The sequence below is a fragment of the Theobroma cacao genome, chromosome 9, assembly GCF_053813885.1.
Source record: "Theobroma cacao isolate CCN51 chromosome 9, ASM5381388v1, whole genome shotgun sequence".
In the NCBI taxonomy this organism is placed as follows: domain Eukaryota; kingdom Viridiplantae; phylum Streptophyta; class Magnoliopsida; order Malvales; family Malvaceae; genus Theobroma; species Theobroma cacao.
This window is the reverse complement of record NC_142647.1, coordinates 706066-719325: the sequence shown is the minus strand read 5'-3', so window position 1 is coordinate 719325 and position 13260 is coordinate 706066. Positions and strand designations below refer to the sequence as shown.

General features: G+C 36.2%; 2 protein-coding genes across 3 annotated transcripts; one reads left to right on the top strand and one right to left on the bottom strand.

The window, feature by feature from the left end:
- Positions 1–120: 120 nt before the first annotated feature.
- On the top strand, positions 121–2725 carry TIC55-II (translocon at the inner envelope membrane of chloroplasts 55-II). The gene is made up of 3 exons (XM_007011620.3): positions 121–729; positions 1263–1365; positions 1469–2725. The coding sequence occupies exons 1-3, from the start codon at positions 296–298 to the stop codon at positions 2585–2587; spliced, it is 1656 nt and encodes a 551-aa protein (XP_007011682.3). The 5' UTR covers positions 121–295; the 3' UTR covers positions 2588–2725.
- Positions 2726–2972: 247 nt separating this feature from the next.
- LOC18587683 (dynamin-related protein 3A-like) lies at positions 2973–12814 on the bottom strand. 2 transcript variants are annotated; one of them, XM_007011616.3, is made up of 20 exons: positions 12292–12811; positions 11888–12170; positions 11768–11796; positions 11547–11648; positions 11097–11165; positions 10940–10999; positions 10713–10826; positions 10203–10251; positions 9714–9823; positions 9502–9594; positions 9301–9393; positions 9065–9202; positions 7046–7132; positions 6428–6523; positions 5663–5705; positions 4781–4923; positions 4509–4652; positions 4357–4409; positions 3795–3894; positions 2973–3532 (listed from the first exon to the last, which is right to left on the bottom strand). In XM_007011616.3, exons 1-20 carry the CDS (start codon positions 12673–12675, stop codon positions 3317–3319), a joined length of 2406 nt encoding a protein of 801 aa, XP_007011678.3. In that variant the 5' UTR covers positions 12676–12811; the 3' UTR covers positions 2973–3316. The 2 variants fall into 2 exon arrangements, 1 of the variants encoding a protein (XP_007011678.3); XR_016028413.1 differs by lacking the exon at positions 4357–4409 and having other exon boundaries at positions 3392–3532; positions 12292–12814.
- Positions 12815–13260: the final 446 nt, after the last annotated feature.

Genomic DNA, 13260 nt, shown 5'->3' with positions numbered 1-13260 from the left:
GTCGAATAGGCAAAGGGGTCAGTATGGTCCTGCTAAAAAACAAAAAAATTAGCTGAAAATGTAAATAGTAATGCTACAGGTGTGAAGCTAGTGGAGCCAAGGCTGGGCCTTTTGTCGTCTGTTTGACCTGTGTTTTCTTTGCGGAAAGAGTGTGTGGCTACCATTAGAGCAACCTTCCCGCAAGCAACAGCCAATATCCAAGTTCATAACACTGTTTCTTGCTTTTCCTAACCAGTTTCCCTCTCTTACTTTTCCTTCTTCCTTCTTCATTTTCCCAAACCAGAATTGCTCTAACATGGCTCTATCTCTGAGTCCATGTCTTCCTCACACCACTTATCTAACTAAGCCGCCTCTTTCCACCTCAAAACTGACAACAGCAAGCATAATCTGGAACTACCCATCAGTTGGTTTCAGACCAGTAAACCTGAGAAACAACCACACAAGGTGCCATGCAGTGACTGATTTGAGGAGTGCACCTCCTGTTGATCAGGGCAAAGGAGAAGGTGATGATGATCATAAGGTTCTCGTGGGTCCATCAGGCGAAGAGGAAACCAGAGGGGATAGGATCGTGGCAGACTATGACTGGACAGAGGAGTGGTACCCACTTTACCTCACCAAGGATGTTCCGGATGATGCTCCCCTTGGTCTCACTGTGTTTGATCAGCAGCTCGTCTTGTACAAAGATGGCAGTGGAGTTCTTCACTGTTATCGAGATCGATGCCCCCACAGGTAATCTTTGCCACTTGTACTCTAACATTGATTCAGTTTTTAGCTGCCTTTATTGTGACATGAGTTGATCTCTAGAGAACCCGAACTAGGAACCTCTTATTTTAAGTCCTCAGGATTGTTGGTTCTGCACTAAATTTCTGTTATTGCATGTAGGAATCTTCAGGAATTTTTAGTGAGATTTGCATTCTGCATTTCATATGTAAACTACATTTCCATGGAAATTGGTCTATTTTGAATGATACTTGGAATTAGCTTGTGATGGATGATTTTCACAGTACTTGTAATGAATCTGTTTGTTCAATTCCATGAACCTGATATGCTCTTCAGATTTGTCAGTCTTCATTAAGATTTCCAGTTTCAGGATGCATGAACCTACCAATTCCGAACAACTCTGCTGCTATGTGAAATTCCATGTCTTATCTTAGTGTCCGTGTATGTATGGATGTGCATGCAGTAAGGCATTAGAGTCATTTGAGTTGAAATCTTCAACTCCATATTAGAAAACTGTTGACCTTAGCTCTTCCTGGTTCAAGGTTAGCCAAGCTATCTGAAGGTCAGTTGGTCGATGGAAGACTTGAATGCCTGTACCATGGTTGGCAATTTGAAGGCAGTGGACAATGTGTCAAGATACCGCAGGTCTGCATCTACTGTACATTGTACCTAAGTTCACCTTTTAGGATACAATAATCTTCTTTATTATTCTGATTCATGGATTTTGATAAGCTTAATTCTGCAACAGCTTCCATCTGATGCCAAAATCCCTAGGGCTGCTTGCCTCAAAACATACGAGTTGAAAGAGTCCCAAGGAGTTGTATGGGTATGGATGTCGCACAAGACACCACCAAAACCTGAAAAACTACCATGGTTTGAGAATTTTGCCAGACCAGGGTTTCAAGACACTTCAACCATCCATGAGCTTCCCTATGATCACTCCATTCTCCTCGAGAACCTCATGGATCCTGCACATATCCCAATCTCTCATGATAGGACTGATTGGACTGCAAAACGGGAAGATGCTCAGCCACTGCTTTTCAAGGTAACAGAACGTACCGATAGGGGATTTGCCGGCTGGTGGGGTAAAGAAAAAGATGGATCCATGCCCAACTTCTTACGATTTGATGCACCATGTGTGCTTCAGAATAACAGAGAACTTGTTGATAAAGATGGAGAGAAACACTATTTCACAGGTCTCTTCCTTTGTAGGCCCACTGGACAAGGAAAATCTATGCTTATTGTTAGGTTTGGAGGAACAAAAAGATCTCCATTAGCAAAGCTTTTCCCCGAATGGTATTTCCATCAGAATGCAAGCAAGGTTTTCGAGCAAGATATGGGATTTCTTTCATCCCAGAATGAGGTATTGATAAAGGAAAAGGTTCCTACAAAAGAGTTGTACCTTAATTTAAGGTTCTCAGATACATGGGTTGCTGAATACAGGAAGTGGATGGATAAAGTTGGGCATGGAATGCCTTACCATTTTGGCCACAGCACCATTTCTCCACCCAAAGTACCCGCTGTAGTAGAACATGCACCGGCCGGACTCATTGCTGGAGTTTCAGCATCTTTGCCAGCAAAAGGTGGGATCTCAACAATGCATGCTCCGAATTTGGCGAATCGATATTTTCGCCATTTAATCCATTGCAAGGGCTGCAGCAATGTAGTCAAAGCTTTTACGGCTTGGAAAAATGGCCTTGATGCAGCTGCCTTAGTGTTCACTGCTTTGGCAATTCTAGCATCCAGCAGACAATGGAAGACATTTCTCCTAGTATCTGCAACGTTGTGCTTGGGTGGTGTCTATGCATGCTCGACTGCCATTGCAATGAACACAACAAACTTCATTAGAGTACACCGGAGACTCTGATTTCAGAACTGGCAAACAGTATCTCATATGATTATAAAAGTCACATCCTTTTATTTCCGATACAAAGTTGCATACGTCCATATGTACTTATAAGATGTAGATGTTGATTTATTGAGATTGCCTTTCGTTCTTCCACAACAGTCCACACTTAATATTTGATTGCATCAAATGGTTGCTGTTTTTTCTTTTCAAAGAATAGAAAGCAAATTCGGCCTCTTTCAGCTGGTACAATCGTGGCTAATAAAGCAGCCAAGGTTGTTACTTGATGCATCTGAATAAGGGGAAGGGTGGGAAAAGAACAGAAAAAGGAATAAAAACAAGATAAAAGCAGAGACCAAATTACTCTGCCAACGCTAACTCGGCTGCACTTGGACAAAAAAGTACCTTGGACACAAAATTTTGGATAATCTATACATGCTATTTACACACTGTACAACCAGCCCGGATCAAACTCAACAGTCAAATAATACCTTCCCTTTGTGTAGAAAAAGAATATCAAAATAGCAAACCTAATTAGCAAAGTTCACTTTAATGTATGAAACTTCGTAAACGAGGAATAAGCCATCATTAACGGGATACATTGATCACCCTACTCGTGCAAACCTAATGAGCCAAATTTCACTTTAATATATGAAGCTCTGTAAACCAGGAATAAGCCATCGTTCATGGGATGCATCAATCACCCTACTGGCAGCTAATTCAATCAGTTGGGACATGCATTCCAACCACCTAATAGTTAAGTTTACCACTAGAGTTGAGAGACAATGATGGCTCTTCTGAATATAGCAGTTTCCGAGCTCTGGGCTTACTGGATGATGATAGATAAGATGAACTGTTCCCACTGTTGGTTACATCTGGAAACCTTGGCAACCCAGTACTAACATCAGGACCTGAGTTTGTAGTCCTATGTTGGGACTCCACATCAGAGTCAACTTCACCAAGCATCTAGAACAGGCAAACCGATATTTTCAGTCAAAAAGAGACAAATATGATAAATGAAAGCTCAAGAGTCAACAACTGACAAGAAAAAGATGTAATGCAGGTATCTCAATGTAGATCTCCTCATACTTAAGAAACTAAAAACATATATAATAAGGGAAACAACATTAAATATTAAAGAAACTTCTTTCAAATCAAAGAAAATGGCTGGCCACGTATATATAGAGGTTCCTCCTCAATGATAAACAAAATTAAAGTAACTACAAACCTTAACAGCTTGCCGCAAAACACGCAACATTTCTTGGGCGTGCTTTCTTCTTGCAACAACCTCATCCTGCTCCTGTAACAGTTCTTCAAAAAGGTTCTCTCTGCATATTTCACCATACCAGACATGCTAAATTTTCAAACCATTTATACTATGACTTGAACTGGATGCATACCAACATCCCCACTACAAGAACAATCAAATGGGGGAAAAAAAAAGAAAACTACATTCATATGAAATGCCAGGATTTCATTATTTATACTCTGCATGTGAATGCACAAACACATGTACCATGCAGACATTCCTGAAGATTCAAATTTGAAGACTTCAGGTAATCAGAATAATTCCATCATTATCCTCTTTCCTTTCAACACATTTTATTCTCTTAATGAGTTGAAACCTAAACTAGAGGCTAGAATTATTTTAGGAGCTCATACCGGAAAATAATGCCAGGCACAACTACTGAGTGACAAAAGAACTTTTTCCATTTTGCCTATTCTTTAAATTGAAAACTAAAACATGATATACTTTAAAACACACCATCAACCAAAAGCAAGAGACATACTTGTACAATATTTGTATAAAAGTGTTATGAAGGTTCCTTTTTGTATGATTGACCTGGCACATTGATAAGAAGGGGAAAAAGATTATTTTTATTTAGATTTATTAGAATAAAAGTTTAAAATTGACCAACTGGACAGGAAAAAAAGGTATTACCAGAAAGTGCATTATAGCTTTTGGTACCAAGTCTTGAATGTTCTTCCGGACTAAATCAAAGTAGGATTGCACGAGTAATTTAGTGATAATGATTTCTGTTGCTTCATTCTCTGACATTTCAAGTGGTCTTAAGATTGAGGGAGGCTGAGAATCAAGGGCAAAGGTAAAGGAACTGAAGTTAAGCTAGATAAATTGCTATATAGAGCCAAAGCACTCTCCAGTCTCCACTATCTAACTCAAAAAGATACATATCTCTTGAATTGTGTATATACCTCACTCAGTTGGATTGTCGATGACCTCTGCTCTACTTCATGAAGAGTTTCTACGGTAGATCCATTAGCTGGACTCTCTACAGATGATGCCTTGCTCCCAAATATTGATGAAATACCCCAAGTCCTTGCAGATGAACTACCACCTACATAAAAGTTACCAAAGTTAATGTTCATGTAATAAACAGCCTTAGAAACTGCTTATGTCAAGGCCTAAGGCCATCATCTATGTCCACATCATAAACTTGCTCAGAAAATTCAGAAATAAGGGTAAACTTTTTGTGTAACTATACACCTAAGTTTAACTTGGAACCACCCTCTGTTCTCAAAGCTACACATACTATGCTTCAAAAAGAAAAGCTACAAATATTATATTAATGACTTTTTCTTTTAAGTACATAACACAGAGGAAGGGTTAGAAACTCCTTAAGTGACATTAGCTATGAGATGTATCCAATGTAATACAAAATACACCGATCTTATATAATATCTTCTGCCAAGTGGAAGGTTATCATACATATTATAGAAATCTATATTGCAAAACGTTCTTAATACACTGAAACATTCTGACACAAACCAATCACAAACACAGAAAAAGAAATTTCATATTTTCTTCTCAAAATATAAAAGAAAAATCACCACAATTTCACCACTGCACCCAAACTTTCCCTTATCATAAAAGATCAGTTAATCAGTCATAATAAGTATCATATGAGAAAGCAAAAAATAAATGAAAGACAAACAAACTTGGGCCGATCTTCACACACGAGCATTTGCTTATTGGTAGGTGCATGATCCCCTTGCTTAGAGAACAGGGTTCAAATCCCCCTTCCCCCCATTAAAAAAAAAAAAACTTGGACTGATCTGCAAATTAGAGTTAATTACCAGCTGACGCAGGTCTCTCATTATTTGACTGAGGACGATTTCCCTGTCAAAATGCCAGCATAGAATGAGTACTCCAAAGGTAAATGGTAAGCATGACACCCCTTGAAATGAACTTTCTATATTGTGATTTCTATAGTTCTTTCCTCTTTTTCCTCTTCTTTTCTTCAAATGATCCTTGTTAAATTTAACCCAATTCTATCATCAAGATGTCACCGCAGTTTGAACCATAATGCAACAATTGCCCCTAGCTTAAGATTGTTCCTCACAAAAATTAAAGGATCCCCATGTGATATGCAGCACAATGGCATTTTCATATTGCATTAAAAGGGTTTTAATCAAATGTACAAACACTGGTAGGCATGATGCATTCAAGTCCAGCACACTAAGAGTTCATTCTCATTCAAATACTCTAAAATATATGAACTTGACAAGTTGAGGATATGCACCTCATATGATGAAGGGCTTAGATTGAGACTCTGTTTTAAGACTTCAAGGAGATGAACCTAAGGGCCTGGATGAAGCTTGTTTGTTATGGCGCTCAACAAGAAAATTCACCTATTACCAACTAGGAAAATGAATACCACCATATGTTGGCACTAACAGATAGGAAAACTAATATATCATAAAATAAATGCCTGAAGCTTGGAGAACTTTATGGTTTAGCAATTTCATTTTAGGAAAATTTCCCTTCTTCTTTTTGTTCCTTCCTCCCTAAATGCAGTTGTCTTACCAGAAAAAATAAAATAAAAATTTAAAAACAGACACCTGGTTAGGCGCACCATTCACAACCGGTTTAGCAGCAACAGTCCAGGATAGCTGGCTCCTTTCAGACATAGGTACCCTTTCAATATCCACTCTCTCCTGAATGATACAAAGATGAAGTAAAAAAGGTCTCTATCAGGTAGAAAGTTGACAACTAGACATCTGCATACCCATTCTTTGTTGTAAAAATCATATAATAATGAGAATTGGGAAACCATGAAAGAATCATATAGTTGTAAACATAGATTTGTTGTTATTAAATTCAAATAGATTTTATTACATTGAATCAACCTTAGAGACAGATACCTTACCAATCACCAATCATGTGCTATTCAATTCTGTATAATGGAACAAATGTCACAAGGTAAGCTTTCATAAAATATTTAACTCTCCATCCCTCCACATCCTTCAGATTCAAATTCAAACTTGACTTGTATCTTCCATATTCAGTCTCACATGTGAAACGAATGTTGAAACAAAGAGAGTAACCTAAACCTACAAACTCATGCTAAAGGGGTAAACCTCTACCCCACAGCCATATCAACGCATTCAAAAGTTAAGCTAATTCATTAAACTGCATGTTTCATTGGTTGATTAATTCAATTGATGTTGCAGCTATACCTGTGATGATCTCATCTGCTGCACAGCAAGCTCAACAGCTTTGTTCCCACCAATAAAACTTGGATGTGAAGAATTTATATAATCCATCTGATATTTTAAAAGGATGAAAACACATAAAATTTTATAATCATCAATGATAGAAAAAGTGAAATACATGATAGCCATATAAGACATGGTAGCTTATATCTTAGTAAGTGAATCATAAATGGGTGTGTAATATAAAATTCAGCATGCAAAACTAGTCAAACTTGTTGATCAACCAAGGCACAGTTCCTTTCTATGAGACACAAAAAAATAAAGGACTAAATTGCTTTCATATCAAATGGAATTAAAAGACCAAAGCAAACTAGTTAAACTTGTTGATCAACCAAGGAACAGTTGCTTTCTATGAGAAACACAAGAATAAAGGACAAAATATCAAATGGAATTAAAAGACCAAAGCAGAAAAATTCATACCCACCAAGAACTGCAAAAGACTAACAGTTGGTGCTAAATTTGCTATGCTAAAGAAGGTGCTAACAGTAGGAATTGGCCATTATTTCCCCTCCCAAATCCGCTCTCAAGGAAAATGCAAATGAATGGCAACTGATTATGTTCAAATATTAACAAAGACATTAAGTGCATGTTTGGCCTAACTTTTTTTCAGCTTATTTACCTCTTAAAAGCAAAAGCCAGGCCAAACATGATTTTTTGAGAAGTTCTTAAAAAAAAAACAACTTTTTTTTTAAGAACAAAATTTTTAAAAAAAGAGCTTAAAAAAAAAACTCCAGAGAGGAGCTTTTTCTTCTCTTCTTTTAAAAGCACATTAATTTTTAGGAAATACCCCTCTCTCAATTAATCTCCCTCTCCTCTCTTTCCTTATACAAATTACCATTTTTCAACGTAAATCACGATTTCCCTCTTCTCTACCTCTCTCTACAAAAACTAATGAAAAAATAGAAGACCCAACAACAGAATATCAAAATCTAGAATTTTTTTGTTCTTACAAAGATTACGAGAAAAAAAATTTAAAATTCAAAACTGCATTCAGATACTATTTAAAGATTTTCTCTCTTTTTCACCAAAAAAAATTTTAATATTAAATACATCGTTTTCTCTTTTCTCTTCTTTTTTGGAAATTAAAGCATCATGGTCCGATTGCTTGTTAGATCAACAAAAAACTAATACTATTGCTACTATACAAGTTTGAAAGTTATTCCTTTTTTTTATTGATTTCTTCGATTTTAACATCTGAAATTATGTATAAACTTGAAGCATTACATTATAGCTTATTAGGTGATTAAACATGGCATGAATACCCTTTATGATAATTTTAACCGAAATTAGAGCTTACATAATTTATTTTGTTAAACAGTTTGTCAAACAACTTTACCTTAATTCTAAAAGCTATTATTTTTCATAAAGGCTTAATAATAGCTTTTAAGTTAAAAAAAAAAAGCTAGGCCAAACAGGCTCTAAGTAGCAAAATACCATAAGAGCATTACCCAAGAAAATTTACATGCAAACAATGACCAATGTGAAACTACACAATCAACAAACAGACCCCAACAAGCTTTTGGATCTCTTAATTCATATAGGGCTGAATCACCAAAACTCAACATTTTGATCAAGCTTTTCAGAAGTTTGTCCCGTTTCTTACTAGTTATCTTCTTGACCCAGTGGATATTTCCATAAAGCATTCACATACACATCATACACGGAAGCAACTACATGCATATCCACATATCTTCCTAGGTTTTTAGGAATTCCTTACCATGTCATGTTTTTTATGGCACCCATTCTTGATGGCTTCATCTTACACGTGATCAAGTGTTACAACAAATTCTGGGGTCTAAAATCATTTACTTTCTGTGATTACATAATTGTTTCAATAAAGGCAGTTACATGCTGTAGGATTGCTATTAATTAAGTGCTCCACCACAACTTTTGCCAAGCATATGTCAACCTACATGTACATAGGCACTAATTCAAACATTATTGTAGACATTAAATAAAGAAAAGAAATGAGAAATCAATAACCTCCATCGCAATGAGGTTTCCTATCATACTCTCAGCAGGCTTAGCAGCAGCATCTAAAAACTTCCGTACAACTTCATTTACACGCCTTCTTAAAGATGGGAACCTCTGCAATCCATTTGATTCACAAGCCTGGCTGATCTGTTGGAGAAAATTTACTTTATTCATCATATCCGCATATTAAAATCATAATTTCATTATGTTAAAAATCCCAGCACTACAAGCAGCACTGTTCTCACCTTTATCAGTTCATCATAGACAATCCGTAGACATTGATGACAAGGGTCTGACAACTGAGCTATTTGTCTTCTAACCAAAACTTCAAACGGAACCTGAAACCCAATGAAAAACATTCTTGTTAAGATCCACTGATTTCAATAATTGGAAAGTAATAGGAATGAGAGAGAACATGTGTAATCACTAATCACTATTGTACTCACCTCTGGCACAAATAGAACATTTCTTAGACCAGAGGAATTTCTAATGGCATATGCAATATCCTCATCAGTCAGACTATTACAAGGGTCCATTTCCTACAAAACGCAGTTAGTCACCTGGTCCTTAAAAGGGAAACTTCCACAAAAAACATAACAATAGAGCATCAATCACATCAGAACTTCAGAAGAATGAACATATCAAAATCAATCATCACCTCTAAGGGCTTCACAAACATTGACTGAAAAAAGTAGCGGATCCTGGCTCCCCCACACAACTCTTTAGTTGACATGTCTTGACTTTTTCCATCAACCATAGCAGAAAAATCTTTCCAATAATGAGAACACATAAGAAACTTGCAACAACAGAAACTTTTTTGAAAGAGAAAAGTAATATATAATGAACTTTAACAAAAGATGCCAGCTAAAACTAAAAGACACACAATATACAATCTTGTATGCAATTATTGGTAAGGTATAAAGAAATAATTGCAACAGAGAAAAGTTGGATAACAATTACCACTAACCCCAATCCCCCCCCCCCCCCCCCCAACCTCTCTCCTCCCCTCCCCATCTTTTACCAAAAGAAGAAGCGACACAAAAGTCCTATATTTTAGACTAAAAAGTTGAATCAAGAATGGAATAGAATACACACATATACGATACGCCAAAATTAGAACTTATAATAAGGAAAATAAAAACCTCACCATCACAGTATCTTCTAAGAATGTCCAATAAAATTGCTCCTTGTTCTGCCTGGATATGGACATGAGAATAATTAGAAAGAATAATTTTAACAAAGCTAACAATCCCAAGAAAAAAAATCCATTTTGTCTAAGAAACATGCTCAGCTTTACTATTGCAAATTCATGAATATGAGGGTATATGGTTAAGAATATTCAAAACAAGAAGCAGCCATCACCAAATGGTAAGGACTATTGCTTAGACCTCAACAATCAGCACCAATAAAATATTTGTTCACTGTCATACAAAGAAAACAAAATATGTGGTAATGTTTAACTCCCCAACGATAACTTAGGCCTCATGTAACTTCTTGAATACATTTTACAGTCTATTAAGCATCCAGCCTAAAATCAAATGGTAATACATGGAGAGGTCAACCAGAAAATAAAGCCACTACACCAAACTCAAACAATGTAAGATAGCACCACTTAACATTGTCCAATAGAAGAGATTGCAACACAGTGACAACTTACCTTTGATTCCACAACTTTTCCATACATCTGCAGCTCTTTCATAACTGCACGCATACGAGAGTTTAGCTCAGCCTTCAAATGTGGGAGATCCCTTCTTATATGCTGCTCTAGGATCTGGAAAGAGACAAATTCATCACATAGAGACAAATATAAGAAGTGCAAAATAAAACTAAAATATATGATTGTCAAAAGAATTAGGGGTTCAATGAATGCGGTCATAAACCAACCTGATTCAGCTTGTTCGCCAATTGAGGAATGCCACAACGATCAGAAACACCATTATACACCTTCAATACATATGTTTCAAGCAAGAGCAAAATGTTCAGATTATCTGTGAAGTAGGTGACCTTGAAGTCAAAATTCTATTTGAGAGATGAAAAATACAGGATGATCATGGAAGAAGCGTTCCTCGTACGCAAGTGCTTCTTGAATGCTACGGTTTTTGTTAATATCCTGTAACAGACAACAAAAACAAATATCACCTCCACCTCACTTATTCAATGAATCTGTAAAGGAAACCAAAAGAAAAAAAAAAGTGACAATAATTAATTTAAAAAGCACTCTGTCTCCCCTTGCATTGCCATATAGCAACATCCTTACCCAGGTCATACTCATTTTGGAAGTATATTGTTAGTCCTAATCACCAAAAACTGGTTGCTGCAAAGTAGCTAATTCTAAAGTAAATATAAAGGAAAGAATCCACAAAAAGTACTATGAAACAGAAACAAACACATGGGCACACATACACACACATAGTATAGTTATCCAATAACATAGCAGAATTGCAGATAAACCATTCTGAATCTGCCAACTGCAGCCTTTAATAACTTGTACCTCCTGGCAGCGATTTACAACACCAACATAACCAAGTTTAAGTGGAACCACTCTACCAAGCAAAAAGTTACAGGCATTGGTACCCCTATCCATTATATCAAGCTGCACAGAAAGATTGCAACAAATACGTAGTCATTTGGTGAGGACGACAACAATAACAAGGGATGAGAAAGATTAAATCACTCATTAAATTTTACTTGTAAAAGAGGAATAACACAAACCTTGGTGATTACACCAACTGTCCGAGAACCTGAAAATGTATATGTCAGTCCCTTGCAATAGGTATCAAAGCAAAGAACTCATACATACACAAACATAAAACCACAGATGTCGCAACTTACCAGTTGGATCAGCTAATTTAGCTATCTGTAGCGCATCAGATGTAGCTAAATCAGAATTTGCCGGACTGACAGCCAATATGATACAATTTTCATTGGTGATATATGCCATTAACATTTTTCTAATTCTTGCTTCTATATCACTAGGTTGATCTCCCACAGGAACCTTGGTAATGCCAGGTAAGTCAATAAGTGTCATGTTAAGGACATTCGGGGAGTAAATCTTCAATCGAATCTGACTTTCTGAAACCCCTTTGTTACAACCAGCTTCTCTTTCAGTCTCAGCCTACACAAGGCAGTAACCATTTCCTTATTTGACAATATAGTGAGATTTCAATAAAAATTATCTATATATCAACTCAAAAATAGTCCACAGAACTTGAAAGATAAATGGAGATAAACCGAACCTGAATTTCTCGACGAATTTGGGAAAAATCATAAAAGCGGCGGCCGGGTAAGTGGCGAAACTCACCCCATTCACTGCTTTCGTCACCTGAATTTGGAGGACGGTTCTCTAACATCAAAACCAGTGGTCTTCGAGTACAAATATCGCAGCCCCGAGGCAGGAAATCACGGCCAACTAGCGCCTCGAGCACGCTCGATTTACCGCTGCTCTGGCTGCCAACCACCGCCACCTGCGGTACCGAAATATCGGACAGTTCGGTACCAGAAGAAGCAAGAATGTCTTGAAGCTTGTTGATCACCGGAATCAACGACGACCCGATCGTTGGCGGCGGAGTTCTTGGAAGAGTTGGCATATCGTTGTTTGGGGTCACTACTGCTTCGCCCATTCAAAAGGAAAAAGAAAACAACAAAAAGTGGAAGACCTTTTGCTTTTGGGAGAGTGAAAGAAAGATTCAGAGTCTTGGAGAAGAAGTACCCAACAAAGAAATGAATACAAAGGAGTACTAATTAACGGCAGACGGAGAAATTACTTGGAGAGAAAGGTTTAAAATTATTTTTGTATTTATAATTATTGCTAAATGTATAAAAAAAAAATTTTTATAACTTTTTTTTAAATTTATTAAAACATTAAAATTGCTTTAAATTAAACACTGCTAAAGTGGTGCCCTGCTTCGCGTGTTAGTGTTGAATTTTTTATTAAAAATAATGTTAAATTCAATAATATTATAAATGAAAATAATAACTAATTTTAAATTTAAAAAATATTATAATTATAGTAATAATAATAAATTAAAAATAATTATTTTAAAAAAATTAATATTTTTAAAATATTTTCTCATGTCCTACTAAGTAAAATCTTTTTATTTAAATAATTTTTTTTGAAAACACTTGATTTTTTATATTTTTCTATATGTTAATATTGACATAATAATATTTTGTTAATTACATAACGAAATAAAATTTATATTGAG

Coding starts and splice junctions, on each gene's coding strand:
- LOC18587683 (XM_007011616.3), bottom strand. CDS start 12,675: ATGGGCGAAGCAGTAGTGACCCCAAACAACGATATGCCAACTCTTCCA. Junction 6,524..7,045: donor AGCAGATGAGATCATCACAG/GTATAGCTGCAA, acceptor TGTATCATTCAG/GAGAGAGTGGATATTGAAAG. Junction 4,924..5,662: donor TGAGAGACCTGCGTCAGCTG/GTAATTAACTCT, acceptor ACTTTTATGTAG/GTGGTAGTTCATCTGCAAGG.
- TIC55-II (XM_007011620.3), top strand. CDS start 296: ATGGCTCTATCTCTGAGTCCATGTCTTCCTCACACCACTTATCTAACT. Junction 730..1,262: donor CGAGATCGATGCCCCCACAG/GTAATCTTTGCC, acceptor TCCTGGTTCAAG/GTTAGCCAAGCTATCTGAAG. Junction 1,366..1,468: donor AATGTGTCAAGATACCGCAG/GTCTGCATCTAC, acceptor ATTCTGCAACAG/CTTCCATCTGATGCCAAAAT.